This window comes from Dipteris shenzhenensis, chromosome 8 (genome assembly GCF_047967505.1).
Source record: "Dipteris shenzhenensis isolate YYH24624 ecotype China chromosome 8, Dip_SZ_1.0, whole genome shotgun sequence".
In the NCBI taxonomy this organism is placed as follows: domain Eukaryota; kingdom Viridiplantae; phylum Streptophyta; class Polypodiopsida; order Gleicheniales; family Dipteridaceae; genus Dipteris; species Dipteris shenzhenensis.
In genome coordinates, this window is record NC_141603.1 from 1,816,695 (window position 1) to 1,832,324 (window position 15,630).

Here is a 15,630-nt window from a genome sequence, read left to right on the forward strand (position 1 = left end):
TTGGCCCAGTTTGTGGGTGACCCAGCAGAAAAGTGCCATATGAGGAGCTATGTAGGCCTCTATAGGCTGCTGGTCGGCCAGTCTGGTGAGCCACATAAACAGGAATCGGCAGAACCCACAGTTTAGTCAGCAAATTAGGGCTAAGTTGGCACTTTCTGGTCCGCTATAGACCGGTACTGTCAGCCAAAATGGAGGGCTCTATGCTCAAGGGGGGCATTTCCTAGTTCATTCTGCAGGGCCTTAGGCATCAGCTGAGGTAGGTCCAGAGCTTCAAGCATGCATACCAACACACTTTTGGAGAGCATCTCAGCATTATATTGGACAGTGAGGAGCTACTGAAGCCTGTTACAGCGGTGCCATGTCAGCAGGTACAGTGCCATTTCGGGTGCCTACTCAGCCAGTGTATGCTACAAGTGTGAGTACAGTTGTATGGTTTGTACTTGGTTTCCACATTTCTGTTGACTGAACATCTGAGTGTTCTATCTCATTGTAAAGTGTCTTCTATCTGTATGTGTGCATATATATTGAAATGAGATTGCGGATGAGGTATGGTGGCAAAGTAAAACACCGAATCTTGATTTAATTATTTTGAATGTGTCACATAGATTGTGAAGCTTTGTGAGAAGCACAAGCAAAACAGTTTTAAGTTCATATCACTTCTCCCATAGGTGAATGGCTGACTGTACCATGATGAAGGTTAGCAGTAAAGAGTAAAGATATTCCTTGAGCTATTATATAAACTCTCCATTGTAAAGGAAGACATTTTCCTCAATCCAGCATCAATATTAACAAAAATATTCAAAGAAAACTCCTTCAAGAAGGGAGGATTGATGCATGCTCTGCTAAGGAAGGAGATTTACTCTCTAGCTCAGGGCCCCAATGACTTGCATCAAGCACCACCTATGAACACAACTCATCTACTGCAGAAACTTTGCCAAAGGAAGGGGAGCAGCCAGAGCAGCAGCACAACAGCAGGAGGAGCTAAAAAATGCAACGAAAATGCTGGAAGTGGACAATTGTTTATATTATAAGCTGTAGAGTTCGTCTCCAGTGTATTGTATCCTCCCAATATCAGAACTTTAAAGAAGATAGGCTCTTATGGCCATTTGGAGCTAACCAACTCTGCACTTTCTATCTCATCTCCTCAGGCTGTGCTCCTATAAACTGCAGGCTTTGCTTTGTAACATCAACATCACACATTTAGGCTTAGAAGGCAAGAATCGAAGTAGAGAACTACACATCAATGTCCTGTGCTAGATATAGCATAGTCCAAACATTTTCTATTCCAATAAAGATGACTATTCTGTAGTGGTTAAACAAGAGGGTCAATTTCATTAATCTGTCGATATGTATGCATGGGATTACAAGGTATATGAAATGTCTGCTTTTATGGAACTCGTTAGAAGTTAAAAGTACTGAAGGAATAAATGTCACAAATAGTTTTTCCCTAGGTTATTTTAGTCTGAGTAATTATAACCACCTATTGGAATTGATACCAAGTTTTTTTGAAGTATTACTATCTGTCGTGCAGCAATTGAATAAACCTCCCAACTTCTCTCAACCTCAAGTGTAACCTACAAAAAGTTTCTACTACCCTAAATGTCGTGCAGGTCATGTCTGTCAGGATTCTTAGTTTGACCCTTTATATTTCGTTTGGGTGAAATCATGTATTGGCAAGTTACTTCTGGAGGCATCATCATACTAGCCTTTTTTTTTTTCAAAACAAAAGTTTGAAGTGAAAGGTGAGACTCGTTGTATGCAAAAAGCCATAATCATTCATTTTTTGTATATATTGAACTTAAATTATCAATAACAATCCTTTTCATACATTAGCATATGTGCACATCACCTGGGTATCATAGCCTTGTGGAAGATGGCTAATAAAAGTATGAACATTTGATATTTTTGCTGCAGCTTCTATCTCTTCATTACTGGTGTCAGGCCTGCCATAAAGAATGTTGTCTCGAATACTAGCTGCGAACAAAACAGGCTCTTGACTAACCAAGCTTATTTGCATCCTGTACCATCTTATTTGTAATCTCTTGATATCTTTACCATCAAACAGAATTTCCCCTATACATGCAAAAGAGGGTAGAATGTTTCAATGAAGGTCTGAACATAAAAATGCATCAACGTTGTGAAATAAATCAGGAACAGCTATCTATACCTGATGTGGGGTCATAGAAGCGCTCAATAAGTGATATAACTGTGCTCTTCCCTGAGCCACTTGCCCCAACAAGTGCCATTGTTGTACCAGCCGGGATCTTTAAAGAGAGGCCCTTGAAAATTGGAATGCTCGGTCGTGATGGATAATGGAAGTAGACTTTATGAAACTCGATGTCTCCACTGATAGGTGTGATAGTGTGGCCTTGCAGATCTGATGAGTATATTATAGGCCTTCGATCAATGATATCCAATATTCTTTTTGCTGCAACTTTTCCACGAGCAAAGACTTGTAACTCTGGTGCAGCTTGTCCAAATGACCTAAATCAAGAGTCAGATTATAAGCTGAATTATTTCGAACCAGCAAGGTGAGGGAGAAAAAGTTGCCACTTTGATGGGAGAAAAATTTGCCACTTTGATATAAGATGTCTGTTGGTAATCTTTGGTAGGATCTCTCAAGACGAGGAATACTAATATGACTTCAATGTCTGAAGTTCCTTCCTTTTCAAATTTGATTTTGAAAAGAGGGAAGAGAGATCACATTTCATTATGTATTTAGAATGTTTGGTTATTAAATAAAGAGACCACAAAACGGAAAGAAATGTATTGGGTTCTTCAAACTCCAACCTTGGATTCTAGGGTAAAAATTAGCTTTGTTTCATCTTCTTGTGTGCCCTATTTCCAAATTAATACCAATTTCTCTTCCTCCCCTTCAAGGGCATGGTTTATTATTCTAGTTTTGTCCAGTCCCTCATAGATTGGAGTCTCTCCAATGTTATCAGTTTCTTGCACTTCATATTCTCATACTGGTCTTGGCATTGCTATGCGGACACTATCACTAGTGTAATTCTTGAAGTACTTTGGGACTTCATGAAGATCATCCTTTGATAGTTTTGAACAAGCTGTACATGGGCTATGGTTGCTGAGTGATGTAGTAGCATTAATTAGCTTTTTAGAATCTTGTGGACTTTCTTTTTCTAGAGTCTCATTATCAAGCTTCATCCACACATGTGGCTTAAACTTTTGAAACTTTTTACATTGGGAACTATGGGGTAACTTTTCCACTGGGAAAGTATTCATCGCAAATGGTTCATTTGTTGTGCATGGAGTTTCAAGTCCATCGAGGGACCATTCAAGAGGAGGTGGCTCAGATTTAGGGAGAGTGGGCTTGGTAAGATACAAATCTACAATCCTGGTTTGGACTCATTCAAACTCATTGAATTGGTTAGCCTCACCTAGAAATATGTAAGTATACCATGAGGTTCAAATGGATGGGTTTTTTATTGGAATAATTAGGCAAATTTACAGAAATCTATTTACATGTGGGTTTCTTTTTTGGAATTTTGGAAAAACAGTAAGTAGAAAAAGCAGTATTGTTCTCCATGCAAACTTTACAGACGGGGTTCTTTTAAAATACCCCTTGAACGCAAATCGTAACTTCGGTTCTTAATAGTGCACCCCCTGGCTCAAAACAGGCATCCACCAAGGTATGACCTGCACATCAAAAACCAAGTCATCCCATTTGTATCTCACCAGAGACCTATACTAGGATGGACTTTAGAGTGATGTGGCTAAGTTCTTATAGAATGCATGCCATGTCTTAAACCAATGTGGGATAAGAAATCGCTAGCTATTTTATTTCAGCCACCACCCTCTTTAGGTAGTTGTAAGCAATGGGCCTCACAATGAGATCGCCTTCTACAAGAAAGAAGATGGGACAACCATTTAGGCTCCTCTTTTATCCTCACCTAGACACGATTATCAATTCTCCAAATGTCCTAGCAATTCATCATTAAAGTGCGTAAGCGCAATGGGTTTCCATCCCCATATGACATATCACCCTTAGATAGGTGGACATTTTGAGAGGGTGACTTAACTGGTGGGAAACGTACTCATGACACTTTCGCAACCACACTAAAGGTCTTGTGAATTCAATATGGACCTCCAAAGTTTTTTCAGATAGCACCACGCAGGGATGAGCTGGTTTCAGCTCCTTGACAATCCTCATATTTCTTGACTTACAGGTCTGCATTTTAAGGTCAATATTTCTTTTGGCACTGTAGTTGGATGTAATAGGGGCAAAATACGCTCAGTTATTATGGGTCAAATTTATTAGACTCAGGGTCCCTAGCTTTCTTCCCCAACTCTCTTCCCTGCTAAAAGTATCATCTCCAAATGCCTTGGTTACTTCAGATTTAATAAGATGAGGATAAAGAAAAATAGACATGATCAACAATTTTATCTCTTTTTCCTCAACCTCATGCAACTCTAAGCAGTAAATTTTGCAGTTGTGTGTTGCGTGGCGGCAATCTTACTACTGTGTTTGGGCCCTGAGACTAATATTGTATATTGAGCATGATATTCAGACCAAGGGACTCGCAAAGCTTTGAGGAAGACCTATTTCAAGCTCTTGCAAATGTAAACGCATCCTATTAGAGACAGAACCCTCCCAGCAGAATTCGAAAGAAAAAGTTGATGCCAAAATATCGCAGAAGTTGGGAAAATGGGATCGCAGGCCCAAATAGCCTCTAAGCACCAAATAAGTAAGCAATTTCAGAAAGGTGTCAAGTAAGTATGGGGATCAAAGGTTAGTATGAACTGCTTATCCTGTGCTCTCCCTGTAGTATATTTCTTAAACTGTGACCACCCCAACTATTTGATGGTGCCAATTGCATGGATATTTGTGTTGGAACTCAAATGCCAAGTGTCCACGAGTTCGGGTGGGCCCCATTATCGTAGAAAGAGGGTTGGTTTGGGTCCTTGTTTGTCAAATGGAATTACAATGGATGGGAACATTCTCAATTGGGAGCAGACCCTTTTGAGAAGGGGGATAGAAACCGGAAATGTCTCCATGGGCTGCAAAGATATATTTGCATCAGTTATATTTCATTTTTCATTTCATCTCTAAGCCTTCACAAATGTCAATAGATGTTACACAAACAACTGCAATCATTAAAGTAATGCTAGTGTCTGAAATGTGGATACTCAGAAATGCCATAGAAAATGAAATCAAATGTAAACTCCAGGGATGGGGGATCATTAGGCTAGTTAACGAAGACATTTTAGAACAACGTTCTAGCATACCTTTATAGCAAGGTTCCACTCTACATTCCTATGATTAAGGAAACTGTGCTCCATAGGTGGTGCAACAACTCTAATGGGAGCAAATTGGGAGCAAATTTGCTGAAGATGTAGCTTGTCAATGGTCAGAATTTTTAAGGTTTTCTAGGGTGCTATACTCCTAACATCTAAGAAAGCTGAATATCACTCCTGCATTTCGTCAAGCACTCGTTGTTTTCATGATTTATCCTTGCTCCTTTGCAGTTGACATTCGAATGTGGAAGGAAGAGCTTGAACATCAAGGCTATTTGTTTGGGGAAGTTGTTAGAATACATCCTTGATTCCCACCTAGAGAAAGAAAGAAAGAAAGTCTATTAACGTCCACTGGAGACCAAAAGATCTATGGGACAGCAAGAAACCCTCTAGTACATCTGTTTTAGGGAGGGCACATGGCAGCTCCCAAGGAGTGAGTTGAGTTTGTGTAAGCTCCTCTGCTATCCATACTTTGGTGCCCTTCAGCTTGTAAGATTGTCGAAGAAGCTTGATCCGCATATCTTTTGACTTCAGTGTAAGGATTGCATGACCTCTATAGTGCAAAATAGAAGCTGGCCTGGAGTTGTCATCATCCTACTCATCATCATTCACCCATTCAATGTTGGGCAAGCTTGATTTGATCTTTGTCAATATTTCACTATATGTATCCTCCTCTTTGTACCAATCTTCTGGGAGCCCCCCTATTCTAATCTTCAGCGCATTATCACATCTAGCTTCATGTTCTTTAATCTCTGCTTGGATATCGGACGGACTTGCTTTGTTGTCCACTTCCACAAACACTTCCTTCCTAGCAGTTTGTACTTTAGTGTGAACAAGATCTTTGACTGTAGAGACTAGCTGCGGGGTAGGGGGGGAATCCTTACAAGATTTTACAGCCTCATCAATTACTGCCTGCTTACCAGGCCCTTCCAAGATGTGAAGTCGGGCCTTTACTTCTACCAGCTCCAATCGTAGCTCTCTCACTACCTGCTGCAAATAAAAAATCTGATCCTGTTGCCCAAGGATGGCCCGTTTTGAGCCTTCTTGTTGGTAATTCCGTGCGTATGGAAAGGGTGTCATGGCTGCAACTGTAGAGTACCGAGTCCTGATGGATGTTGAAGCAGTTGAGGGGGATTTGGAGGACAGGGTAGGCCAATCCATAGTTGGCTGTATGATGAACCCCCTGGCTTAACCTAACCCCCGGGTTGGGTTGGGGGTTTAGCCCAACTCGGGGTTAGGGAGGACTAGAACTAGACTAGGATTAGACTAGGTACGGACGGGAGATATTGAAAGATGGAGAGTGTTGACGGGGAGAGGTAAGGCTGTATAGCTGTACGGAGGTACAGAAGAGGCTATACGGGAGATACGGCTGTACGGGAGGTAGGGGAGAGGCTGTACGAGAGGTACGGAGGCTATACGGGAGGTGTTGTACGAAAGATACGGGGAGGCTGTACGGAAGGAACGGTATGGGAGAGGCTGTACGGGAAGGTACGAAAGGTACGACGGGAGAGCTACGGGCTACGTATAGAAGGTACGGGGAGGCTACGTACGGAAGCTACATATGAGAGAGAGAGAGAGAGAGAGAGAGGAAGCTGCTGGTAGGAATCAGCTTGGAAACTGCTTGGGAATCGACGGGTATGCACCCTTCTTGAATCGCAAGTCACTATAGGAGGATCTCCTTGGGTTGAATCTACTGCAATGAGAGGCCGTTGTGTAGCACACTGGGAACACTTTGGCACCACCCTACCCATGCATACCCTCTTTTGGAGACAAATTTAGAGATCCTACCGTAAGAGAGATGTTTCCATATTCTTTTGGCTCTTCCTGCATGATGGTGACCTCCTAGTCAATACTTGGAGATAGACCTTTGGAGCTGACCTCACATGTCTGAGATGCCCACATCCATGGAATGCATTCAGCATTGCATTTGGGGTGCACAGAGGCCTAGAGGATCTGGCAGGGCATTGCACACGTGTTTGGCAGGATGTGGAGAGATACTTGCCACATCACTAAGGGGTTGGTGGCGTGGCTGAGTGAGCTTGGTCCACAAATTTTCTACGAGGGAGCAGATTCAAACTCATTGTCAGGGGAGGACCCCAGCTCGCCACTCTAGATGCAGTGCTGATTTTTCTTACACTGACATTAGGTCTCCTCAATAGACTGGACTTGGGAGATCATTGCCAGTGTGACAACATTGCATATCTGGAGATCCAGATGCAAAGAGGCCTTAGGCCTATGCCTCTCAATCACTCTTAGTGATCTGGGAGGATATATGCAACCTCATGGCCATTTGGAGTAGTATTCAGAGCTTATCACACACAACCACTGTCACGAGCATCCACAAGCCCGTCGCCATGCCAGTTGGTGCCAACGCAAGCAGCTAGGTCAATTGCCACGCAGGCATCCGTACAGCCAAGCTGGCAGCCTTGTGCAATCAGCAATCAGCACATAGTCAACAGACAATCAACGCCACATCATCGCAAGTCAAAAAACATAGAATTGACTTTTTGGTCAAAAGTCAGCGCATTGATTTTTGTTCAACGTTGACTTTTTTATCGACGTGGTCAACGCCGATGACCAGTCGACTAAGGTCAACAGTTGGCGTTGACCAGGTCAGCCCTCATTCTTTATCCCACAGTTGGGCACTTCAGCCCTCAGAATAGCAATAGCAAGGCCTCCCTGGAGCATACCAGCATGGTAGTCTCAACCTCTTCAAGGATCTAGTGAGGATTCACCTCCTCTAGGTAGTCTAGTCTTTCCAGTATTGCAGTGAGGGTTTCAGCCCCTTCATACAGTTGTATTCAGCCCTTTGGGCATTCATTATTTAGTTGTATCTATTTCCTCTTCGGAGGTCCACTACATTCTGTCCCTCTAATTCTCTCACTCACATCCACAACATCACTGTGTATTGAGTGCATCGTCTTGTAGTTGCAGTTAGTATTAAGCAGGAGAGAGAGTGAAGATAGTCTATCTCCCGCTGCATTGGTATGAGAGCCTTAGTTTTCTTTCTAGAAATAGGGAGGGTCAGTTTATAGGGGCTGTTGGAAAAGAGCAAGCTGAGCAAAATGGAGACAAGAAGATGGACACAAATGAAGAACTGTCTCTGAGAATGAAGAGAAATGAGGGCCATATGTAGGCTACCTCTACATCCATACTGACATCATAGATGACCTCATACCAAAGGCCACCAAGCTCCTAGAATCTCTCCCCTATCCTCTAGAAGCATATAGCTCCACCTAACACACCTAACTGCCCCTCTAGCACACACATAGGATCACAAGTGTGCCTATGGAGAGGCAGGACATTGACAAACCCCCCCTCAAGGGACTGCCTCAAGCTATGTCAAGGATACAGCTAGCACAAGGTGTCACATGCCATCTCATGGTGGTCATGGATCTATGAATGGCTAGGATCTCAAGCTAGCAAGGGTTCCCATGGTTGTAAGGTATACAGAGTGGGGAACACAACCCCCCCTTATGGTTATCTCCCCTGCATGTACAAACACAAGTCTGCAGGAGGTACCAAGGGGACAACACATACTCACATGGTCTACATAGGTGACCAGAGGTGAGGACAAAGAACTCACAGTTTATTACAATCATTTTGGAGGACTGTTCAGGCAGAGTACCTTGACAACTAGGGGAGATATAAGTGGAGCTCAAAAAACATACTCATCATCTCCTGGATGATGTGGGCTTGACAAGAAGCCTCTTCTTGTAGCAAAGCAAAATATCCATGTCAAGGCAAGGTCTTACCACATGGGCAGCTTTACTAGCAAGCCAAGCTAATATGATGAGAGTTTTGAGAAGCTGAAGATCATGGTTTAGAGTGCTGTCGTCTCCAAAGATCGAGTCCTTTCCATCTTCCCTCTTGGCATATGACAGTCCTAATCTCGACTTCCCTTCCGTAAGTATACCCACTCCCAAATTCGTATCAGGACCAGAGAAGCCACCCATCACCGGTGCTAGCGGCGGTCCTATCAACAACCCGTCTGCCCCAAACTGAGGGCCTCCTCTAGCATAATCGAATAACGCAGCTCCGCTGCCTCCCACTTTTTTTCAACATCATTGGGTCCGATCCGTCGTCGGCAGCCTAGTAGAAAAGGAATGCCTCAAATGTGTCATAGTAGTCGTCTGTACTTCTGTAACCCTCTGGATTAAAGGCTCCAAACCTGACTCCCTTCTCGCATTTCAATTCTCGACCGGCTAAGAAAGTGTCTGCTAGGAGAGCATCGGGAAATGGAACAGCGATGTCGAGGTAGGGAGAAGCTTGAGGGAGTTGGTCTTGTGGTTGCTGCTGCTGCTTTTTACCGAAGAGGCCTCCGAAAAGGCAAGGAGGAGGAGGAGGAAGAGGAGGGGGGAGACGCCATAGCTGAGGGTCGCGAGGTCTGATGAGCAAAAGACGATGCAAAGAGTGAGAGTGAGCAACGGGAGAGAGGAGAAGATGATGATGAGGTGGTGGGATCAGGCTCAAGGAGGCTGGTACTGCTCTGATACCATGTTGGAAAAGAGCAAGCTGAGCAAAATGGAGACAGGGGCAGCTCTATTGTTTTATGGTCCAGACAAGATCCGGCAAGGACACCATGAGCACCAGTGAGTAGTCCAACATAGGGAGGGATGAGGGTTCAGTGCCCCAATCACCACCCCCGCCATAGAATCTTGCAGACACTTCCATGTCTGCCATGAAAGCCATGTTGCAGGTTGCAGGCTATGATGCAGATGTAGCAACAACAGTCTGAGGCTCTCTTCACCTGCATGGCCTAGCTTCAGGAGATGCGGGAAGATCGTGAGCAAGCCGCTAGAGAGCAGGAGGCAAAAGAAGAACGCGATCAGGAGGTTCGAGAAGCAAAAAAAGAACGCGATCAGGAAGCTCGAGAAGCCGAAAGGGAAGCTCGAGAAGCAAAAGACAAATGCAATATAGAGACTCGGGAAGCCAAGGAGCTCCGAGAATGTGCCGCTTAGAAGAGAAGGAAGAACGGGACCGGCAACTTCTCATTTCTCTACTCCGACTAGCAGGGGGAGAAATGGAGAGACTTCCACCTCTAGCCAAGCGTTCCTTTCCGGGGAAACAGAACTTCACATAATACGATGGTAAGCAGAGACCCTTAGTGTTGACTTTGTGGCTCAATCAGTTTGAAAGCTATTTTTCAGGCGAGGCAGTCACCTAGTGGCTCAACTGGCAGAAGGACCACTATGATGCATACAAGGAGACACCTTTCTACAACCAGACGGAATTCGTGAAAGTTCTTTGATCACGGTTCCTGCCACCGCAATACCTGGATAGGCTCCAAAGTCAATTCTACGAGCTACGCCAGGGAGACACCGAGACGGTGAATCATTATGCCAATAAATTCACTCAAGTGTTCATACAGTTGCATCTAGAGGACAGTCTGAAGCTGAGCAAATTTCTCCATGGGCTGCGTACAGACATCCAGTGGTATGTCAGAAGTTTCAGGCCACGGGATTATGAGTGTGCATACGCGCTTGCCCAGTATTTTTAGCTCATGCACAAGGGTCAAGGATCAAAGCAAGTCAACAGTAAGAAGTCGCAGGATTCCACACTAGGTGATGGTGGGAATGGGTGGCAGAAGAAGAGTGGGATGGCGAAGGACAGCAATGGCAATGGTGGGTACTTGGATAAAGTAACCAGAGCACTCTATGCCAAAGAGAACCGATGCTTCCGTTGTCATGTGCCGAGCCATATTAAGGAAGATTGCCCGCATTACCAGAAGGTTGTAACAGCAAGAGCCGCATCCAGCGGCTTTCAAGTGAGAGTGGGACCATGGTTTATTTTTCACACATAGTGCCATAAAGCCTTCATGGCACTTCCGCTCTTTGGACAGCCTCACCTTTTATCTACTTGATTTATTAGAGGTTTTCATAGGAATTTTATTGTGTTGTACTTGGTCTTACTAAATAGAAGTTCTCTTTTTTTGGGGGGAAAGAAGAAGACAGCAGTGGGAAAGCAGAGAATGAGAGAGTTTCATCATACTCAGTTTGATAGAACCTGAGCAGTGAAATGAATTCATGGCTGTTTTACCAGAGGCAAGTTTTGGCATACTTGAATGTGACCCCTTTTAGGCAAGTCACGATTTACTGACTTGATATGGAAAACACCATATGAGGATAGGTGCTGGTCTCTTCGTAAGCATTGTGTGTCGTAGGCAGTAACCTTTAGACCATCATGTTCATTTCAGATGCCAGCTTTGTAACTCAAGTTTGGCATGGATCACTCGAACTTTAGAGCTCGCGTCAAGTGTTCGATGGTAAGACGGCCAGCCAGATTGAGACTTTAAGCCAAACACAACTTCATTTCTTGAATAACTATATGCATGCCTGCAAACTGGTGGAAAGAGGTATTATCCATTCAATGTGCAATTGGGTAGCAGAACCTTGTGTAAGCAGCATTTGGCAAGCACTCCAGTCTTGTTGACAAGCTTTCAGAATATAGGCTAGATTAACAGACTGCTCCAGAAATCCAGAGCATAAAATAATGCACGCCAAGAGCTAAGAAGATTGGGTCTATATGACCAGGTGTGAAGTACTTTGGTAATTGTCTCCATTTCCCCTTACATAGGCCTGCTGCCTGAAGGAACTGACAAACCTCACTAGATCCACCAGGGTTGACTAGAGTAACCTTTTCAAAATACTGCCCTTAAGTAGCCCTGCTTTTGACCATTGGGCTAACAAGAGGCCAACCTAGTAGTCTGTCAACCATACCAGTTCATCCAGCCACCTTGACTAGGCTGATCAGGCTGTGTCATGTACATGGATGAGATCCCTGACTTTAGAATAAGGGGATCGCTGTGGTAGTCCAAGGCTTCAGTACGTACAATTTGTTCATAACAGCAAGCAGCAATTGGCTCTAAGATTGCAGAGACCATGGGTGTTCTAGGTGAGGGCTATCTTGATCTGCTGCAACAAAGAGCTGGTTACAGGTCTGATCGATCTTCTAGCTGAGACAGACGATCGCTTTTTGAATTTGAGAACTTCCTAGGTACAGCTGCTCAGTCGATTTTTGCCATTTGAATACATCGTCTCTTCCAAGGCACTCTATGAATCCATTAAATTTTCATTCAAAGCTATAGGGGAATGGAACGGTATGAGACTCAACTTACATTCCAGCAAGAACCACAGAAAATACTGCTGCAATGATCCTTCCACCATCATATTGTTTCTTTTTTGTAAGGACTCCACCAAACCATACTGCTATTGCCCACGAAAGGTTTATTACTCCGAGGATTGCACCTAACCCAACACCTTTTGTCAATCCAGCCATGTTGCCAAATCTCATTGCTTGTTGCAAATCTTTAGTAAAAGCAAATACCGCTCTGCCTTCCCCTGAGGAGGAATAAACAGTACGCACTTGGGATATGGCCTGAATAGAAGAGGGCCTCATTTAGAATATATTGATTTACAAAATATCAAGGTCCTTTTGGATAATTCAATGGCACGGTAAAAAAATTCTTGTTTTAAATTTTTATATACTATGTAGACAAAATGAGAAAAGTAGCACAATCGTATGTGACTAAATAATTTAAAATAAAGATTTTGAGACACAAAAGATTCAGCAATGAAACAGCCAACATGTCATGAACATAGAAGAGTCATACCCTTGGACTAAAAGGAAGCTCCAAAAAAGGAGTTTATGTTCATCCATGATTTTTACGTTATCAAAATACAATGTCTTTCCATACATGTTTGCCTTCCAAAAGGGCTGACAAGATACTGAAAATTATAAATAACGTAACATAGAAAGAGATAGAGTGCAGTGTGCTGAGAACTCATTTCTACATGAGTCAGTCATATTGGAAGGTAATAAGGGAAAAGTCTATCAATAAATTTCGAGTCACTTGAGATATTTACTATTGAGATAAAAAAGGGGGAAAAACTAAACATTACTATGGATATTGCTTTAGAGCCACTAGATATATATCCCTTCAATATAAAAACACTTGTTGTGGATGCTCTCTTTGTGTGCTTTAAATCATAAGGTGCATTTCAGATTTTTGAAATAAGGACATAACATGGTTTGAAAACCTTTTTTGCCTTTATTCCCAATCAAAACTTTTCCATTGTATGAGCTTTGTTGCTATCTATAAACCTTTGAAAACTTTAAAGACGTGATACTTTTGTGAATATCCCTCACCAATTCCCATGACCCCTCCCTTCCTCCTTGCCCATTTTAAGTAACCAAAGGTACAATGAGTATTCATACATAATCTAGGAAAACCATTATTCTAGGCATTGTATACGAAAAAAAAAGGGAGTCTAGTAATTTCGAAGAGATGTAACACATAAAATCATTGGAACTCACTAACCTCTTTGGCAATGAGAGTAGATTGAGATATCGTTTCAAAGTACTTTAGCAAAACTTCTTTATACACGTATCCATATAATGCACCAATAGTCGTGAGTATTGGAATAAGTGTAATCACTGACAACGTGATTGGCCAACAAACAATAAAAGCAAGCACAAGCCCACCTCCACATGTTCCCATGTAGTGTAAGAAGATGCCAACCTACATCCCATAGTTATGGTAAATTAAAGTTTATCAAAGAGGTTATCTAACTGCAAATGTTGAAATTTGTGCAACCTTGCTCTTGAAAGGGTTCATTTTATCAAGCATCACTTAAAGGGGGACTTAGTACGATTCAATGTCCAAAAATGATAACTTCTTTATGTGACAAGTAGCATTAAAAGATGGAACTAAAAGAATTTATGAAAGAGTTTCGAGGCTGGAGGAGTGGTGTTTTGAGATTTTCCATATGTGTTTTATTATTTAAGAATTTTAGCCTTGGTTTTTCTTGTAGTAAAGAATGACATAGCATGTTCATTTTACAGTAGATGCCACAAATTATTCTACCCGTTCCCCGATGGCATCTTGAACATGCTGAGGATCCGTGACGATGCTGGTGAGTAGGTCTGCTGTTGTGGCCTCCGTGTCGAAAAATGCCATGTCCTGCGACAGCACCGCCTCTAGATATCGACAACGCATCCGAGTCGACTGCCGCTCGCCCGTGTGCATCCAGCAGGACACCTCTGACACGTTACAAATTCCAATTGTTAACGATGTTCAAGATTCAAGGCTTTTCAAGCTAGAAGAGCAGCATTATATGACGAGAATTGCGAGAAATCGCGCTTGCAGATACGTATATTTCTGGTGCTTGGTCATGCCAGTTCCCATCGCCGGAGCTCTATCGCGCAGTTTTTTGGCACACGTATACGTTTCACGGCAGCTCGTCATAAGTTTTCGAGTGATACAGCTGGCGTTTGAAGACTAATATCTCCAAGATTGAGATTCCCAAGCCAGCATGTGCAAATTCAGCCAACCGTATCACTCGAAAGCTGTGATGAGCTTGAGGTTTTCAAACACGGAACATAGTCAAACATTTCTAACGAGCTGCAGTGTATATTTGGTTTAACGGGATTGAAATGAATGGAAGGCTTGAGCGTTGTTGGTTTTATGCAGAAATTGTATCCCCGAAAGAATCAACTCTAAGGAGTCCAAAAGACTTTATTGAGTTGCTCTCACGAATCGGTAGATTCAAAATAGGATGTTCAGGCTCCGAATGCATTCCCGCTCCAAAAGCAAGAGGATATGCTTACCGAGCCACGAAAGCCAGAAGCTCGCGAACGCAATTATCAAGAGATAAACACACAACTGCGAGACAAAGACAAGCATATGAGTATCTGAGCGTATCAGCCGAGAATTGCGTTCATTGTCCTGTCAGTAGTACGGCGCAACTGTAGAGGATAAAAAAGGAAAGCCAACGTACTAAATTACCTTCGACAATTGATGAGACACCTCCTGAGGTTCGTTTTGATAAGTCCCAAGAACATTGATAACACGTCCAAATAAGAGCCAATTGAAAGGCACAACCATCCCGTGTAGGAGTGCGCTCAACGTACCCAGTGTGATGAGGACGTAGTCCAACTGTTCAGCACAGCAATATAATTTCCAATACGGCACCACCTTATTGGATCCCTCTTTTGAGTCCGTTGAAGTACTCGAACCCTTCAGAAGGCGCAGGTTGTCTTTCGTTTCCGAGAACGAAACCGAAGAGACGTCAGCTAATGGTGATGGTGTTGACAATGCGGGATCTGCTGTCGATTCTTTTGGCATGGTCATCGTAGGTCGACGATATCTTGGCATGACTGCGGATTCGATTATAACTTTCTACTCGACTATTATGGAGGAAACTCACCGTAATCTCCGTATATGTGGTCGGACGCTGGGTTTAGTTTGACGTAGGAAAAATGATTCAGGCTGAAGTTTCTGTTTGTCGACTGTGTTGTTGAAGGGCGCACGTTCTGGATAGTGTATGAAAAGACGAGTTGGGGTGATAGAGAATACTAGGACTGCTGACTTTA

General features: G+C 43.1%; 1 protein-coding gene across 1 annotated transcript in view; it reads right to left on the reverse strand.

Moving 5' to 3' along the window:
• LOC147898943 (ABC transporter B family member 19-like) overlaps window positions 1-15,388 on the reverse strand; it is a 33,874-nt gene extending 18,486 nt beyond the window's left edge. Inside the window, exons 1-7 of the mRNA XM_087378149.1 lie at window positions 15,044-15,388; window positions 14,866-14,920; window positions 14,123-14,298; window positions 13,577-13,777; window positions 12,374-12,633; window positions 2,168-2,484; window positions 1,850-2,073 (exon numbers count right to left, since the gene is read on the reverse strand). Of these exons, the coding sequence (XP_087234275.1) occupies window positions 1,850-2,073; window positions 2,168-2,484; window positions 12,374-12,633; window positions 13,577-13,777; window positions 14,123-14,298; window positions 14,866-14,920; window positions 15,044-15,388 (1,578 nt within the window). The remainder of the gene's footprint in view (window positions 1-1,849; window positions 2,074-2,167; window positions 2,485-12,373; window positions 12,634-13,576; window positions 13,778-14,122; window positions 14,299-14,865; window positions 14,921-15,043) is intronic.
• Between the last annotated feature and the right edge of the window lie 242 nt (window positions 15,389-15,630).